The sequence below is a fragment of the Falco biarmicus genome, chromosome 5 (genome assembly GCF_023638135.1).
Source record: "Falco biarmicus isolate bFalBia1 chromosome 5, bFalBia1.pri, whole genome shotgun sequence".
Classification (NCBI taxonomy): Eukaryota; Metazoa; Chordata; class Aves; order Falconiformes; family Falconidae; genus Falco; species Falco biarmicus.
The window spans coordinates 87,026,584-87,045,566 of NC_079292.1; the positions used below are offsets into that span (position 1 = coordinate 87,026,584).

The 18,983-nt window shown below is 48.1% G+C and overlaps 1 protein-coding gene across 1 annotated transcript in view; it reads left to right on the forward strand.

Moving 5' to 3' along the window:
- GAP43 (growth associated protein 43) overlaps positions 1-18,705 on the forward strand; it is a 61,376-nt gene extending 42,671 nt beyond the window's left edge. Inside the window, exon 3 of the mRNA XM_056342001.1 lies at positions 12,677-18,705. Within this exon, the coding sequence (XP_056197976.1) occupies positions 12,677-12,765 (89 nt within the window). The 3' untranslated portion in view covers positions 12,766-18,705. The remainder of the gene's footprint in view (positions 1-12,676) is intronic.
- The last annotated feature ends 278 nt before the right edge of the window (positions 18,706-18,983 follow it).

The window sequence follows — 18,983 nt, forward strand, 5'->3', positions numbered from 1 at the left end:
CACAAAATGAGAAAGAAAACGCTTCTTTCTGACTCAAGCTAGAAACCTTCTTTGTGGCTGAAGCCAAATGACTGTGGGAAAGATGGATGGAGTCACTGATTTTTACTTCAGGGAAGAAGGAGAAAATTCCAGCCATTCCTACCTGATGTAGCATGCAACTGCTTTTTGTCCTCATCTCTAGCAAAACACATACACGTGTTTTGCCACAGAGAGGAGTCACGCCTAGCTGCAGTTCAAATCACCTCCATGCAAAGGCTTCTGAGTCCTAGTTGGCTGGAATTTTTCTTTGCAACTCTGTCTTTCATTAAAAAATCCTTTAATTTGTCAAAGCCAACCATGCTGTACCAGAAATGATGGGGTTTGTAGATTAAAGTAGTGAGAGAAACCTTTGCTTGCTTTTGGAATAGCTAGCGCATGAGAGTCAGGTGCGCCCTGAATGGGACAGGAGACAAGATGGGCCTATGCCTTTACCCTAGGAAACTGAAATCCAGTGAGCTTTGCAAGCAAGCTGTTGGGCTGCTAGATGGTTTCCCCTGATCTCTACTGCTGGAGCTGTTCCACTTTGTATAAATTATTTATTACTTGCTGGAGCCAGGATGTGGAGTTTGGTCTCCCCCGTTCCAGATGAGTGCCCTCAGCACCAGTCTACAGAGTCCATGTTTTCCTCTGGCCCAATGAATATTTAATGTTTTATGGAAATGGAACAGCTCCAGCAGGAGAAGAAGAGTAAGAAGGACATGTTCATTCATGTGGATATCTCACAACATTGCTCTGCGACCAGCAGGCAGGACCTGAGCCAAGGACCTTTACAGCAAATAAAATCAGCCAGAGGACCAGAGGAGACAACATGAGCATGAAATGGTGGGGTGCCACTTCCTATGCCTCAGTGCAATTTCAGAGTAATTTCAGAGCAGCTCAGGCCTGGTGGGTTCATGCCTCAGATAAGGCCATCTTCTGTGACAGCTATTACCAAAGTGATGGTGCACAAGCCGAGAGTATGGGCTGCTCCACCTCAGCCAAACACTTAGAAACTCTGCAAGTGGGATCTGTGGTAACCCACAGCCTCTGTAGACCTCTGCAGAGCTGGGCTTCATAGCAGACTTTGGCTACACATGAGAGAGTGGCAGAGCAGCTTGGCCCCGCAGCCGAGGCAGGGCCACCTTGTCTGGCAGCATTAGGAAGGGGACAGCCACAGCAGTGCTGGTGTGTCTTTGGGTGAGGGAGAGAAGCCTTGTCGTTGTAGGCTAGCTCAGCAAAGAGATGTCTTAGCACCCCATAAGGGTACTTTTTTCCACCATAGAGCTTTGACTTTGAGATTGACAACCCGGACATGCCTTCTGTGCCAGGGTGTTAGGTGATGCAGCCCGGCCTGGTGCTGCCACGGCACAGCTGGCCGCGCACTGGGCATGGGGCTGCTTCACTGTGCCCCTCTGAGGTCTCCCCAGCGTTTGCAGCTGCCCCACTGGGTGCCCTCATGTCAAGGCTGAATTCATTACCCGCATGACTGAATTGTTATTATGAAAAGCCAATTAAACCGAGATGGCTACTGTGGGACAGATGCACCGGTTCGCTTGGCGCAGCGCTCAGAAAGTTCAGAGGCTGCAAAGTCCCTCCTGAACTGGGAGAAGATCAGGTTAAAAAAAACAACAAACCACACACACCCCCCAAAATTTCCAGATTTGGATTAAAATTGGTATTACTGATGCTAGCTGCTGCCACCTTCACAGGGAAGACTGCCACTAGCAACAAAAGCACTTGAGAAAGGTTTTCCACCTAGCTCCTTCTGTCTTTCCCCCTGTGCAGCTCGGCTCTCTGAAAATGGCCAGTGCCAGGCACAGGGCTGCCCTACACCCTCCTTCAGGGCTGAGCACCTACTGGTCAGGCTTCACCACACCTCTGGTCACAGAGTTTTCTTGGGCCAGAGGGGGTGACTGTGTAGTCCTACCTCCCACCTTAGGTCAGGCTGTGGCTTTTCACCTCCCAGCCCTTAGGCTTTCTCACAAGCGCCCAAGGGAGGAGGCAACGGACTGAGGAGGATCTGGCCTTTGCAGTATCAGCTGGGGAGAGTGTCCAGCTGCCCACCCAGTTACGCAGGATGGGTGCTGGGCTCCTGATCTTTCCACCCCTGGAGGACTGTGATTAAGCAGCCCCAGAGAGGGGATTCTGGGCAGAGGGGAGGGTTGCTCTGCACCAGCAATGCCACTCTGCGCTGTCTTGAAGTGGGGATTTCCCCGCAAGTGCTCATAGTTCAAAATACCTTTTCCTATGTCCAGGCTGTCGTAACGTGTGCGATGACCTCCTCCTGTTGAAATGAAAAGCAAAGGCTCCCAGGAGCCTCAGTGGGTACGGCATTAAGCCTGAACTGCCTCCTAGAAAGCAGCAGCTGTGTTTCAGTGCCCATTTTGCACAAAACACATTGGGATCCTCCATGTGTGCACACCAGCTGTGCATATAGGAAATATTAGCAATATCTCTGATGCAAAGAGCTGGTGGTGTTGATGTTGCAACTGCTGAGGATGGTTATCAACAAGATGGCTGTGGAAGGCCTGACAACAGGCACTTAATTCATTTTAGCATCCAGTTTGCAGAGCCTTGGTGTATGATGATGGACAGAAACAAACTAATGATCTCTAAATGAAATTTCTCCTTCATTTAAACACAAAATGGGAGGATGGCAAAGGGAAGGAAAAGAGACATTTTATATCCTCTCCTTGATTGTAACTCCCTGCCTTCAGCTAGATCAATATCATTTCTGCTGGAGATGGAGGCTGCCTCTGGTTTCCATGGCAATCTGGTTGTTGGAGGCTCGCAGGCTCCATGAATCCCCAATTTATCAGCCTTCTAGGCTTTAATAAAGGAGACCAGCAGTCAGGCAGCTTATGAATGGCACATGTCTTTTGGGCTGGGGGCAGGGAGGCGGGAGCGTGGTTTGTAGTAAGCTGCAGCAATTTGTTTTCCTGCCACCAACAGCTGAAGGGGGAGGAGTACAAGAGGAGGAGCAGTGCATTAATTCTGGATGCACTGAAGGAATTTCTAGACCTTTTTTGCTGCAATTACTGAAGATTTCCTTCTCTGGCCTCTTTCCCCTGGCCAGCTTTACCAGGGCAGAGGATGAGAGCAGCCCCACAGCTGGTCCTGTGTGATCAGCTCTAGATGGAGAACCCAAAGGCTCTAGCACTCTGCCTGTTTCCTTCCTCTCCTTAACCCTCCTTATTTCAGGATCAGCAGTGCGTGAACGCCAGCAGTCTGCCACGGTTTTGGGTTCATTTTTATCCCCCTACTGATCCTACCACAATTGCCAGGCTCATCAGCGGAGCTGTAAGATGGGCAGACCTCTGAGGATCTGATCTGTCTATCAGACTTCTGTCACTTGCTATGCTATCCTCTGTGCATCTGTCAGACCTCTCCAAACCCAAACCTCCATCCCCAAAGTGCTGTAAGCTTCGCTCCCTGAATTAATTACTTTGCTAGAAATGGCCTGGCTGTACAGGAATCACTATCAGTCACTTCAATAGGCTGCATTTTGCTCACTTGGCCATGATCTGCTCAGGGTCTTCTCATTTATTCTTATCGTTCCTTCGATTTCTCCCCTGTGATCTCACAGGGCAGCCACCCTAAAGAGGCTGAAGAATAAATGGATGTATCTTATCAAGACCTTATTCTTCTGTCCCCTCACATGCCTTCTGTTTCTAAACCATTCTCCAGAACCTAACACAGCAAGGGGGAATAGATGGGTGACACAAAAAAATACTGTTGCATGAGATGGGGACATCCTGTTTTCAAACGCGTATGCCAAGATTAGCTGCCAACTGTTACATTCCACAGCTGGAAGCAAGTAAAAACCTCTATATTCAAGCTGTTTGAATCACAATGTATTTAAGGAATTAAGATTAGCCCTTCTGGTCTGCAGGACCTACGTGAATCAACAGGGGCAGGGGAGAAGAGCAAAGAACAATTATGGATTATTTCTTAGGTTTTCCTCAGGTGAAGTAAAGAATGCCTTTCTTCTACCTGCCTTCTTGTGATGGTTGAGGGTGGGGGGATATATTGCTGAGATTGCTATATCTCCAGTTTTGGCCTGAAATTAGGACTTTGTGGAATTTCAGTAATCACAGGCCCAAGGCATCACACCTGTGAAAGTGCTGCTGTGTGCAGAGTGGCTGCTTGGGATGCTGGAATGAAGAGCCAAGGTGACTCAGGCTCCTGGGCACACCACAGGGTTTTATGTGACCACAGCCCAATTCTTCACACTTTGCTCAGATAAAAGCTTTTACTTTCTTCACTGTGATGCCAAAAAGATAAAATACCTACATGATTGTGAGTTAGGCCATTGTTGTGGTGATGAAGACCAGATAAATACATTGCTGGCCACCTGTTGCAATGTGGAAAGGTCACAATGGAGACAGCTCTTGACTTGACAAAGGTCTGGGTTCATCATAAATGTATGATCTGGATATTATATCCTGGTTTATCTTATATATCCAGGTACAATCTGGATATTGTATCTGAAAAGACCAGTACACTGTTTTGCTGGAAAGTCAAGCAGTGAATAATAAGAACTGTGGTCTGAGTGTTTGCAGAGGCATCTTTGACTCTGGGTTACCCTTTCTGGGGAGACAGAGAGGCTGGTAGCTTGGAGCGTCTCCTGAAGGGAGCCTTTCTACTCCAGCAAGGCAGCTGAGCAACTGACTGGGAATCAGATCAACTCTGACCCCAGCTGATGGCAGGGGAGACCCTGCACAAGTCACTTCCCACTTCTTCACTGTAAAGACCACGGAGCCTTGGCAGGATCTCTTGAGGTCAGCACCACTGACATTGTTTGGCAGAAGGCCACTCAATACCAGTGCAAAACACCTGCCTCCAAGGCACCCTCATCCCAAAAGGGCTATTTTACCTCCCTTTTGGCCACTGTCCTACACAGCATCCTACTTGCCCACCACTTTCTGGTGCAACAAATCATCCCCACAGAAGCACCGTGACAGATCACACTGCTGCCAGGTGGGAGCACCCTGTCCTCACCGGAGCTGCACTTGCTTGTGGCAGTGATGGTGGCCAAGAGAAAGGCATTGCTAAAGGAGATCTCACTGTCTGAAAACTTTACCACTCTGGCAGGCTTCTTCCAACCCCAGCTGGATTGCAGTTGCCCAGTTATAGGTTCTGTACACAGGAGGTTTGGGCCAAAATTGCTGTTAATAGGCAGGAGTCAATGACCAGCCAGCAGCAGGCATGTCATCTGTCTCAGTCCTCAGGCCTGACTCTGTCCATAGATGTGGAAAGGAAACAGAGGTGAAAGAAAGGAGAGCTGCTTCTTTCCCATTCTCCAGGAAGCAAAAATATTTGCAAATGTAGCTGTAACAGGGTTAACACCTCACATTTACAAAGAACATCCTCCCTTTTCTCTCTCCACCCCTCTTTCTCTGGGGACCTCACTGCTCCCTCCCATCAGCCAAAGTTGGGGAGTTTCCCTGGCAACCCGGCAGCTGGTGTCTAGACACTGTGAAAGATGCTTTGCAATGGAGCTGCGAGCCTGATTCCCCTCGGAACCCCCTCCCCACCACTGAACACCCTGAGCATCTCTCCCACCGCTCCCTCCCTTTCCATCTACTGCGCACATGGATGCCAATGCAGGGTGGGGTTTCCGTGGTGGTGCTGGGGGAGGAAAGGTGTGGGGTGGGAGGAGAAGGAGAGGAAATCCCTAAGCCACTGGGTCTTCAGCCTGACAAAGCACAAAGGCAGCTGGGGCGACAGAACTGGGGCTGGCTGTCCTCTGAGGATTTAGCAGGATCAGAAAAAGAGGCAGTCGTCCAAGCTTGGACCAAAATCATCACCCGTGGGACTGGCAGAAGTTGGGGGGTTTCTCTCTGCTAAAGCAAGTGAGGTTGGCGTACATGGCGCTGAAACAGAGATGGCATGGGCCAAGAATATGAGGCCCAAACTACCATGTATTGTGGCTGTATTCGTTTTTTTCTTTTAATCTTAACAGGCTTGTTTGCCTGCTTCTTTCCAGTAGTTACTGGGCAATTTCCCAAGCTTTCCTGCCTGCTGCTTGCAGTGGGGACATCTCTTCCCACCACCTTGTGGTAGAGTTTGCCAAGGTTACGCAGATCTTCCAGGTACCGTGTGCCTACCAGGACCCCCAGGACTCACAGGAACCAGGTGGTACCCTGGGTCTGTAGTGAGTGGGGGATTCACCAGGGTTTTGGGAAAAATCATGCAAGTCAGTCCCCTGGACCAGCCACAGCCACTCACCTGAAACAACCAATTTCTTCATTTCTCAGTGTTTTGCTGGGCCAGCATAAGTGTACCAGTTTGCAGATGCAGCAAGTGGGGAGGGCGTAGGATTTTAGCACTGCATATGACGCATCCTAGGGCTGACTGCAATGGGCTAACTTGGATCAGGAAGAGAACTGTATAAGCAACAGCTCTGAACCTGAAGTGCATCTTGTTTCAGCAGTCTTTTAGACCTACCATCGTCTGCCTGGAATCATCTTCTGGCTGGCTAGAAGGACAGATGGATCGGGACAGATGAATCAAGCTGTGAAGCCTGGATCAAAATCTGTATACAAATGTCATTAAAACTAAAAGAGGCTCAGGTCAGGGATTTTAAATGGGGCCTTCCAGTGCTCCTTACCCTCCAAAAAATGTCACTAAACAGAGTCATCTCTGGGGCAGACAAGGTCTGCTTATAACAGGGCAGGAAAACTTGGATTAATATTTGGGAGCAAAGAGGAGACCAGATGAGGCACAGGTTTTCAGTTCCATCTCTGACCAAGCTCTGGTTGGCAGAGGACAGAGAGAGAAAGGACTGAGCATGACAAATGCTAGAGAAAGAGCAGCGGCTGACTAGATCTGGGCAGTACTTTAGCATGAAGGCATGGGAGAGTTCTAGCTGCACAATCAATATCAGCAATAATTATGCAAACAGTGGGAAAGCAGCAAAAGCAAAATCTCTGCCTCTGTAGTAGAATCCCCGAGTGTTGTGCAACTTATCTTCCCTTGGCATTGGCTGTGATAATTTAAAGATCTGCACTGGAACCGAGACAAAAAGGAAAACAAAACCCAAGCCACCAGCCACAAAAGAAATGATCAGCAGAGAGGTTGCTGCTACTATGGTCATAAGCTGATGTCTGCTCTGATTTAATTAATCTTGGCAAGTCAGACGGGAGCTGGGCAGGTCCCAAGAGACAGTGTTTTACCCGGAAATCCACTCAACCTAATTTCACTAATGTAGGGCAGTGGAGAGACTTGGAGAGGAGCCTGCACGCTCAGCCATTAGAGCACAGCATAGGCAAAGGCAGCTGGAAGTACCACCATCCAGCAAAACTGCTGCTTGCGTGCGTGCTTCAACTTTACAGCAACCAGAGCTGCATGTGTTCAAGGCGTTTGCTTCCCAGCAGGGTTCACAGACATGACACTCACTTTTTCCAGGAAATAAATGGAGCACTGAAGGACAGGAACTCTCTTAAGACCCTATTTCAGCAAGGTTCTATAGTTCAATTCCATGTTGTTTCTCTTCCATGGGCAAGGCTGTTTCCTAGCAGGTAGCAGCTGGAGCTGTGGGTATGGAGCATGTCCCTGGCACAGGCCCTTCAGCTGGGAAGCAAACGCACTTCAGCCTCTCCCACCACACAGCTCTATCGCTTAAGCAATTCTGCAGTCGCAGCTTAAGGTTTGTCTGAGGCTGCTCAAAAGGTTCCTTGACTTGGCTGCCCTATCCAGGATGCTAGATTGGAGTGAGATTGCTGTCAGCTCAGCTCAGAGATGCCTGTTTCTTTGGCAAAATTATCCCATGCTATAGGATGATTTGGACTGCAGCATAGATTTCAAAAGACTGAAACAAAAGGCAAAGCTGCAAACCAAGCTAAAATCTCAAAGCTGTGTGTGTGGGGGACGACCACAGGACTGGAATAAGCAGGAACAGTGCAAGCGATGACTGACATGCACTAAAACAACTGCAAGGGTGATGATCGCAAGCACAAACTAGGTGGTTTTTGTTGTTGGTATTGTTTTGGGTTCAGTTTTTTTGACCTAGCCATTCCTGCTTTATCCTTCAGGACAGATTTTATTTTTGGCCCCCTTGAGCTTCTTTTGCTTCATATTACAGCTCAGCCTCCCCTGCTGTTCTGTTTCCTCCTGGCATGCACATGTTGTGTTCTCATTTTGTGAGTTTAGGCCATTCTTTTTGCTCTGTGGCTGGAATGCTCTAGAACAAACGTGGATATCTCCACGTTTTAGTTTGCTAAAGATGTAGGTGTTCCCAGGCTGCGACTCCTCTTGTCCTGAAGTAGGTATCTAAATAGGTCAGGTTAATAGAGTCCTAGAAAAGTCATGTTTATTTACACTATGTCTCTGTGTAGATGTCTGGAGTTAGGTAAGATGTCCATCCACTCCCACTTCAGCTTTCCTGTTTTGGGATCTCTTCACCATGCATCTTGGTGCTGCCCCAGTTCAGATCAATCTTAAGAAATAACTCACTTGTTCTCTCCCTTGCAAGTGGCCACAGGGCACTCCAATCTTGCAGGAGGAGATCTCATAGTGCTGGTATCTTCAGAAGGGAGGAAGGTTTAGACAGCTGGAAATGTGGCCACCCAGGATGAAATGCTTTTGTTCCTTAAGCAGGGGATAGGACATTTTGCATAAAAGCCCTGAATTCTCACCTGCTTTTTTGTCACCTTTTACACCTATTCCAACAAAGTGCAAAGTGAATGTAAAATACCACAGCTGTGCAGTTCTGTCTGTATAACTGCCTATTACAAACCAACAGGTGCAACAGCACCAGAGCACAAAGAATTGGAAAGTCAAGACTGGCATCGGGTATAAAGCGATGTAAGAAGTACTCTCTCTGATGTATGGAATCCCCAGGATAGCTATCTACTAATCTCCCCAGGGACAGCTTGCACTCCTTTGCTGAGACACTGAAAACTAGGCTGGAGAAAACCCCAGAGAACATACTGCAGAAATAGCCTGCATCAAACAAACCGGTGAAGAGTGAGTCAAACCGTCTCACCTCTCCTCGTGAATCAGAAGCTGCTGTTAACTGGCCCTGAAGTCAGTAGGGTTGTGCTGCATCGCTCCTGTTGCACAGGAAGAATCTTCTTTTCACTGCTATTGGTTTAGCAGTGCCAGTCTGAACTTTCTTTTTTGTGCTGGATTTTTTATGCTGTGTGATATTACTTCTTGCTAAAGTTCATTCCTGTATAACACCAGGTTGCTTCTTTTCCCTCATCCCAAAGATGAATGAAACACTGCTAAAGCTGCTAGGAAATAAGACAGCTTAGCAGGGCGTAGCAGTGCACAAGGGTATTTCCCCTTACTGCTTCAACACAATGCAAGGAAAAAGAAGGAAAGTGGCAGGCTGAATTTTCAGTGATAATTCCTGTTCAAAACAGTAAGACCTCTTGTTTAACCTTGGGACATCCACGGTCATGACAATTTGCTCTAGTCTGCCATGTGTCCAGCATTTGGTTTGTATGATTCCTCTCTGTTGACTTGGATACGTGGTGAAGTGACTTGAAATCCTTTCTGCTACTCCATGACCTCAGTCCAGGCTGTTTCAGCCACAGCAGAAATCAGTGCAGCCTCTGGGCTGCTTCAGCAGAGTCATCTGCTTACCACTACCTGCTCCCCGGAGAAGAGCAGCGGGGGCATTGAGGGACAGCCCCCCACCCCCCCAATTCCTCTGCCAGCCAGGGATCTCTCACAAGCACTCCCTGGAAATTAGGTTTGCCACTGTGGTGAGCCAACAGGGAACAAAACATGGCAGAAATTTGTCTTTCAACCTGCCTGCTTATTCTAACGGCCAGAGCGGCAGAGGGAATGTTGTGAACTACCCCATGTCACCAAGTCTGCCAGCTCCCCCAGCCTGAGTGCAACCAGATTTCCCGTCCATCTTGCTAGACAATTTTCAAGAGCCTGCCACTGTAGGAGCTGGACCCCACTTTCAGCTGCTGATGTAACAGGGGCATCTGTGCAACTTAGCGGTTTGCATGCCTTGGCCAAGGCATTCAGCGTCACAGCAGGTGAGCAGGACCTCCCAGTGTCTATCCCTGCGCTTGCTGCATTACGGGCCCTTCTGTTGTGCTGTCCTGAGGAGGCTGTGGGGACTGCCAGCTAAAATCTGTGCATATAAGACAGAGAAAGTTTTAATCATACAGAAATACAGTGTCAGGGCTTTTGTTCCTGAAGTCACATTGCCTATCCTTTGTTGCTCTTTCATTTATCTTGCATTTGCATGCAGAAAAAACAGAAATTCTGCCTTGCTAGAATCTGTCAGAGCTGCTGGCTAACAATAGTCTTTTGGCTCAGATTTAGGGGTAGATGGTCGTGCATCGGGATTCTACTCTCGGCTCTGTAATTCAATGCATCCCCTGCTATGAATGCCTTGGAGAGGAGCAGCATTAAAAGGACTCCTCTGCCTCCCCAGTGGAGTGTCATCAAGTCATTCAGGAAAATTAGCAAAACTAGGGCAAGTTGGCCTGCTTTGCCTTGCAACAATACTTGCATCCTATTTTAATCAGTAGCCTATTTTGTCTTTGCTTTGTGGTTATAGCTGTACCATATATAGAAGGAGTCCTTGAGTAGCATTCTGTTCAGCTGTTCAATATCAAGGGAAAGAAAGTCCACAGATGTTTTTGCTGACAGGGGGCTTGCAAGTACAGGGACTCAGGCCATGGGGATGTTCCCACAGATTTTTTTCCTTTTGGAAAATCAACAGTCAGAGTTTACAAAGACAAAAAGTGTTTGAAGATCCAGAAGAAGAGCCTTTAATGAAGATGATTCAGGATAGGAAGTTATATACATCATAAAGGTGATCCATGTGGAAGTGGTGCCTAGGAACATATTTAGAAGCTAGGCTAAGGAGCTGAGGGGGAGAGGGAACCAGGAATGCAGCACCTACTGCCAGTGTTGGAAGCAAATACAAGCCTGCCATCTGATGGCATCGCATGGACCAGGCCAAAACACGTGAACGGTGTCAGTAAGGAAAGTTTCACATCCCAATCAGCATTCTCAGAAATGCTAAACGTGGGTGTAAGGATGCTAATTCTCACAAACTAAGCACTGGCGCGTGAACATCCATATTGTTAAGCTGATGGCAGGGGCCGTGGCGTGATTTTTGCATACACCAAGTAGCTTTGCCCCAGACAGCTCCCAGACAGCCACCCTGTTCTGGAGGGTAAGAGAATTTAGCCACATGGGCATGAGCTGTGTGGTGCCAGCTGGCCTCGGGGCCAGAGAGCCTTCCCTGGCCCATTTTATTTGCTGGTATAACATAATCCGATAGCCCATCAGAGAAGCCAGAAACTGTCCAGGGACCCCACAGTGCTCTCTGAGTGACCCCCAGAGATACAGTGATGCTACGGAAGTATGTTGAGTGCCGGCATTGAGGTATGTGACATACCAGTCTTGTAGTCTGTCCCACAACACCCAGCCCTTCAGCACTGGTTTCTTTTCCCTGTTCCTTGATCCCAGGTCTCGAGTGATGCTGCTTGCTTGGCCTCTCCATGGTCTGTGTGTATGTGTGTGTGGGAGGTGGAGTCAGTGAGGAATGGGGAGAGATGGGGATGGAGCAGACCAGTCACTACAGGGCACTAAGACCCTTGTGCATTATTCTACCTTACAGCCCTGCAGCCCTGGGTGACCCATCACCTTCTCCTGTAAAATGCAGTTCCACCCAGTGCATAAACCTTAGCGGCGTTTCTGAAAGAGACCTGGGAAGTATGTCAGTGTACTCTGATCTAAAGATGATGAGAGCTGGTCAGCAGGAGCTCGGAGACAATTAAATCCATCCTCCTGTGATGCAGGGGGCATGGTATCTCGGGCTCGATGAACCCAGCTGTAAGATCACGCCAGCCTGAGGGGCACTCCTTTCATTTGCCTTGTCCCTCCTGGCTGCCTCTGCCTTCCCCTCGGTTCCGATCCCCGTCTTGTTCGTTATTGTCAGATTGCTCCTAGTGTTCATTTTAACTTCTCATGTGAACGGTGTGCCAGAACGAGGTGCCTGATGGACAGGCAGACCCAGCCTTCAGTTACGCTCATTGCTTCCCCCTGGGGCAGGTCTGTCTTCGAAGGGAGATTCCAGAAAACTGGAGAGATGTGACAGCCTCCCAGATGAAGGCTCCTGTTCTTGACGTCTAGAGACGTTCCTCTAGATCTCTGTTCAGTGTAAGAGAAGTCTTGAGTTACAGGTTATGAATTTTTTCCCTCTGGGTCCTGCAAAAGTTTCAAGTGCGTGTAGACTTTTTGTGACCTCTTTAAGTCTTGGCTGGGAGGATCAATAGCAGTAATTAGGGGGCAACAATTCAACAGTGGTTGGCACGGCTGATGGGTTCAGTAAAAGGGTGTGTGATCTAGCTGGTAAGCCAAGAGCCTAATCAGTGCACCTAATTAAATGACTGGTGGTTGCCTGCCGCAGCAGCAGTGAGCTAGGCAGCTCCTTCCAGTTGCATGTGCTTTCTGGCAGGGCTGGAGGTGTTTTGTGAGAGCTACACGCTTGCCTGCTGGGCTGAACCTTGGCACATTCTTTTCATGCTGCAGGAATGCCAGGGAGTTGAGACCTGGGTCACGTTGGGGAGAGAGAAGCCTGATGCCATGCAGTCCATCGCGCGATGGCTGTGTGCACGTGCAGGAGGCTCTAGCTCATGGCTGACTAACCCTGGACCATCTCTTTCCCCACTAGATGCTGTAGAAGAAACCAAACCTACTGAAAGTGCCCAGCAGGAAGAGGTGAAAGAAGAAGAGAGCAAGGCGGACCAAGAAAATGCCTGAACATTAAGAAATGACTCCCCATTGCCCCTCCCTCCCTCCCCCTATCCTCTATCCTTCCTTCCCACCCCAGTCTCGATCTCCCCCCTTCCTGCTCACATCTGTGAGCCTGTCCGTCCCTCTCCCATTCCCACTTAAACCCTTTTTCTCTCTGTGTGGCAAACATTTAAAGAAAAAAAAAAAAAAAGCAGGAAAAATCCCAGTCAAACAGTGTGGCTTAAACATTTCTTTGTTTCTTGGTGTTGTTATGGCGAGTTTTTTGGTAATGATGATCCAATCATTTTGGGAAAATTCTTGCACTGTATCAGAGTTCTTTGACCTGGCGCGTGCGTGTGTCTGTCTGCCCACCGCGAGCGCTCTCTCTCTCTCTCTCTCCTCTCTCTCTTCTCCAAGTGTGTGTGTGCGCAATGTTACGTTCATCCGAGGAGTCCAGACTTACCGAGTGAGTTAAAACAAAAGAGGGGGGAAAAAAAAATAATCCTTTTCTTCCTTTTTCAATGTGATGGAATGAACGAAAGAAAAGAAAAAGAAAAAAAAAAAAGACCAAACCAAACAAACAAATGAATGAAAAATAATGCTAAACCCCAGTTTGTTTTCAGAACTAAAACAACAACAAAAAATGTGCCAATTAGCATAATGCTTGGCTCCAGGCTCCTTTTTCAAACTGAACAATAGTTATAATAAATGAGAATAATGATCATTAATACCACCGTGTCGCATTTCTATGCTGCTGTACATCCTGCTGGCCTGCGGTCTTTGGTGGGCCACTTCTTGCGTGGCCCCGCTGTGCTCTATGGCCACCGGTCAGTGACCAACCGCTCTGCTCTCCCTGGCACTGCTGAGGGGATTTTTAAGGGAAGCAGGCTTGGATTTTGAGTGAGGTGTTAGCACTGACTGGCATAAATAATGAAAGTAGTAAAATGAGTTTTAGGAAAAAAACAAAATAAGTGGCCCACTAGGAGTCCTCTATGCCCTGATTTGGTGTAGTATGGTGACCTTGGAGGGATGAGCCAGCCGAGGGACTGGCTTTGGTCCATGCTGAAGGTCCGACCCCTGCCAAAGGGTGCACCAAGGGCTGTGAGGGGACAAGGCACTGGGGCCTGAGCTCCCCCCCAGCAGCAGGGTGATGCTCACCCCATTGGGCTGGAGAAGTTGTTGAGTAGCATAGTGTGGCCCTCAAAAATGTTCTGTTTGGCAAAATAAATTGGGCCAATGCATTGAATAAATAGGCATGCGGGCAGGACAAGGTCTGGTGGTGTAACAGCCAGTTGATGGCACTTTGAGAAATACCTCATTGCCGCTCCCTGGAAAAAAGGAGGATGGTTCACCCAGCTCTAACGAGGGCCAAGGCTTTTAGCTGTCATTTTTTGGAGCCAGCTAAAAGCGTGCTGCAGGCTTGGTGCTGCGGGCAGAACACCACCTTGTCAATCTCCATTACTGCTTTCCATGGGATGTGGGATGTTCCCTGGTGCACGCCAACCACATGCCTGCTAGACCCAGCCTGTCCTGGTGGAGGACTGACAGACACCCTGCCCTGAGCCTGACCAGCCATCAGGGTCTGCTGTCCTCTTTATGAGCTGCCAGACAGAGCAGTTAAAATGTATTCAGGAATAACCGGGCTTTCATAACATCCCAGTTATTGCTCTGTCTCTGCCCTGATTATTATCGTGGGCTTTCCCACCAGCTTGCACGTGGTTTCCTGGCCTCATTGGCAATGACAGTCAGTGTACCCTGCGGGACTGCCGTACGATGCTGCAGGGCCTCGACTAAATTTTCCTCACGGCAGTAACACCAAAAAGATGGGTCTGGCTGACAGCCCCAAGGACCCTTGGTGGCTGATGCTTGGAGTGGCAGCCCCGTGGCCTTCAGAGGGCTCACCAGCCCTCCCTGCCCTGCTCCTTTGTTCTCCTCCATCTCTTTGTTGGAAATAGGGAGAAAAGATGAATGGTGTCTCCTCAGAGATGATCGGTTTGAACATAGACCGCTCACTGGAAGTGCCATCAAAATGCGTCAGGATTCATTTCCATGGGTTCCTGGCGTTGTGTAGAAAGAGAGAGAGAGTGGGAGGATTTTAAAAAAGAGAGGGAAAGAGAGTGGGAGAGAGACTGGACAGAGATTTTTAAAAACAGGGATTAGAGAGAGGAGGGGGGGAAAGATTTTCGAGTGGATAGATGGATGACAGGGAGAGAGAGGGGAGTATAGCTAGAGTCAGAAAGATTAGAGTGAAAAAGATGAGAGAGAGACAGGAAGAAATTAGATAATATGGAGCAATAGATGATTGATAGAGATAGTGAAATGTAGCTAGCTAAAGTAGATTAGACAGACTAAATAGGTAGAAAGATGGGCTGACTGACAGATAGGTATTGTGTCATACTTCATAAACGATATATATGCTAATATTCCCATGTCATGATGGGTGGTAAACCCTGAGACACCTTCCAGCCTGACCTCAATTCAGCAAATGTAGCGCGGACATCAGGCATTGCTTGGACCGTATGTCAGGTCTCACCACCCTGCCCGTTTCTGCCGCCACAGTGGCAGGGGGTGGGTGGTGTCTGGGGAGGGAGAGCGCTCTGACGGACACGGGGGGGGCGAGGCGCAGGGAGGAGAGGCGTAGAGTATGTTTGCTGTTCGTAGCACACGAGGTGCCCAGCCCAGCTCGGACGTTGCAGACGCCCCGTGTCTCTAGCATTGAGTCGAGAGAACTGAGGTTCAGCTCCCAGGATCTGTGGGAGAGGTGTTTGGGAGGAGGCAGGAAGGAGAGAGCACGGTTTTTGTTTAGCCTCATCTCCTGTCATGACCATTTACAAGAGTTTTCTTAAGGACTGTCTTGCCTGTTTCTGCAAAGACCATGTGGTCTCCCTGCTCTTCTTGACTTCAGACCCCAAGCTTTTCATCTTGCCTCCACTTTACTATTACTATTTTTAACTTTATAAGGAAAAGAAAACTGCCTCTCATGTCTTTGTGGACATAGGCCTTCCTCCCTCCTCAAAAAACAGAAACATTTTTCTCTCCCCAGGGATGTTTTATCTTTGTATTTCGCATGTTGCCTCCCCCTTGGCTGATGGTTGGGGCATTGCGCGTGTTTTGTCACCGTTTGTAAGAACATACTTTGCCATGTTGCTTAGAGAACAAAGGGTTGGGTTTTGTGTTTTGGTTTTTTTCCCCCACAAAGAGAACGGGGTATGTGGTTACCAACTGCAAACCTAAATAATTTAAATACTAATTCCTCTCCCTTGGTTCCAGTTTAAAATTACTAACTGTAACCAAGCACCCCCCTATCTTTCTTATTGTACCGTGTCCTGATCCTGCCAGAGAGTCAGGGCAAAGAGAGCGTGAGAGAGAGCGCACAGACAAACCCTGCCTTGAGCAGGCAGGAGTTTAATGTGCGATACACAAGATTTGTATAGGAAGCCGGGCTGTCTTCAGGGTACAGGAAGAGAGCAGAGAAAAGCATTTGGATTTCCTTGAGTTGCCTCTTCAGCCAGATTGTAAAAGGCTAAAAGGAAACAGTATAAAGGATGTAGCATAGGACGGAAACTGGAAGGAGAACAGGGGTATTTGAGGAGCGATTTTTCTAGCCGGATATCGAGTGAGCTGAGAGGAGCACAAGAGGCAGGAGGTCCCAGAAGTGGAGAGTGGAGCAAAGAGTATCCAGCAGGTTAGTTGGAGCTTTTCTACAACCAACACAAATTCCCCAGGGAGTATCTATCTAATCCTCTCTCCCTGAAGAGGATATAGCTTTGCCTGGAGGGGTCTGTGGTTGTTACTTGATGTATGGAGAGGGAAGGGCATGTCAGAACGACTCACACTGGGAATACGGTACCTGACCTCATGTACAGTGCTGTGGAAATTCAGCATCCGGGAGGGGCTTCTTCCATGCCTCCGTAGTAAGATATGCTAGTGATCCACATCTATAACTTAATGCTTGTACCAGCTGTAGGCCAGCTCTTGACATTTCACCTCATCTAGACTAAGCCTTGGAAAAGTATAGAAAATCCCAACTTAACCCCCTCAATGCAGTAGATCATTCTCATGAATTCCATCTGCTTTGCAATGCTTGTGCCATCCACAGACTCTCTGCATTGCTAGCGTGTAAGAACCCACAACCCTTGCAATAGTTGCATCAGCCAAGAAGCTCCACCGTGAGGTGAGCCACATTCCAAAGGGAGGGGAAGGGCATCCTGCTGAGATCCCTTTGGACCCAATGTTTTCCAAACCCAAACCCTAATGCAGCCCCGTGAGAGGCCTTAGCTAGAAGGAACTCACCTATGGTGACAACATAACACCATCGCTTGGGGAACATGGTACACTACATGAAATAAATGGCCATGACTGGAAGAGAGGGGTTTAGAAAGAAAGGAAAGAAGAAAAAAAGGGAAGAGGGAGTTCATACCAAGCTCCCCAAAGGAGTTATTTCTTTTTTCTGTGGTCTCCGAACGGCAGACTAGCACGTGAGGCTCTTTGTACTGAAGGTCTGGTGTTTGTCATAGGTGTCTTTAGGAAGGAAACAGAGCGGCTGTGGTTTGCCGAGGTGGAGGGAAGGGTCTGAATGAATGTTTCCGTGGCCCCTCTTGGCTGAGAAGTCCGTTTGGTGGTCACCTGCAGCTCAGCGATGCGGGCAGTGGTGGTGGGGGTCCTCTTCCAGGCCTGTGCTCAGATTCCCTGCTTTTCCGCATTGCCACATTAGCACTTTCACTGGATATTTAGAGCACCTCAGGACTGGTTCTCCTCTCGCTCACACCGGGGTAACTCAGGAGTCGCTCCACTGGAACCAGTGGTGTTAATCTGGTGTGAAAACAATGCGAGAGGAGGATTCAACTCCTCGGGGGGGGGATTTTCCAGGTCCCCGAGGGGGAAAAAAAAATCAATGGGAGTTACATGTCTAACTGCCACTTGTGCCTGTGAAAGTCTGCCCCTTGTCTACCCATATGTATATAGGGTACAGTTTTCAGAATAACCTAAGTGACGCGGGCACTTGAGAGCACGCATTTCACTGGCTTTCAAAGAGACGAACGCTCCTAAGGCCCTGATGCTGAAGGATGTCCAGCCTCCTCTCCGCGGTGAATTTGGGGTCTCAGGCCCAAAATTCTCCAGTCATTTTCCAAAATGGAACTGAAGATCATGAGTCATTTAGGTGGTCCTGAAAGCACTACCCTCTATCCATTTTTCAGGGTGTTGATCTCAGGTCATGTGCGAGCCTGCATTCTTACCTACAATGCTTTATTACTACATTCCTCTGTTGAGCAATACTTGGAAGAAGAGGTGAAGGTCGAGATTTGCAGAACAGGCTAGTGACCCCAGTGGCTCATGTCTGGAGTGACCAACTTGAGAGACACCTCGCTGGGGCCCAGTCCACAGGTCCCCTGTATACTCTGAACATCAAGATTCATGTATTACACACCCAGAACCACTGGTCACATCCAAAAAAAAAATTAAAAAAAAATCCCAGCCTGAGACCTACACTACTCTCACAAAAGAAAATCCTAGGTGAACCGTTCATCCAATAGCTTGGTTTTTCTGCTCATGCCTGTTCCCAATGAATGAAACATATCCCTGTTTATCACCTAAGCCCTATTTTGAGGAGTTACACTGGCATACAGCTGAAGTAACACAGTAGTAAATCGGGGCCTGAAGAAGGTGGCTACAGCCTAGAGAGTATCAAGAACTGTGATGTGTCTGGAAGCTAATAAGAGCAGAACTTGACGATTAGAGCGGCCCATTTCCGATGCTCTTGTGTGAGGATCTGGAAAGAGTCTCTCACTCATTGTACTTGTGCATTATGAATGTGTCCATCTGCAGAGATCTAATGTACACATATGTCCTGAATATTGTCCTAAGGTTGCAAGCTTCAAAAAATGAGCAGAAAACATTCCCAAGAAGTGAGAATAATACAGATGTCTGTATTTGAAAAATTGGTTCAAATAAAGTCTCTCACTTATAGATATGTGTAGTTGTGTGCGGTTATTTGCTCCAGGAATAGTAGTTTCTCCCTTGTGCAGGTTTGCAATGCTTTTCTGAAAAAACTCATTCCATTCTCCCTTGACCTTCTCAGTCAAGGCCTGTTACTGTGGAAAGAAACACTTTCTACTTTTAAGTCCCATTACTGCAGAAAGCAACACTTTCTACTTATTCTGTCTGGGTAAAAAGCTGTGTTAAAAGGAAAGGGTGAAGTAAAAGGCCTGCTATGTTTTTACTGTTGTTAAGTATCTATTGAGGTA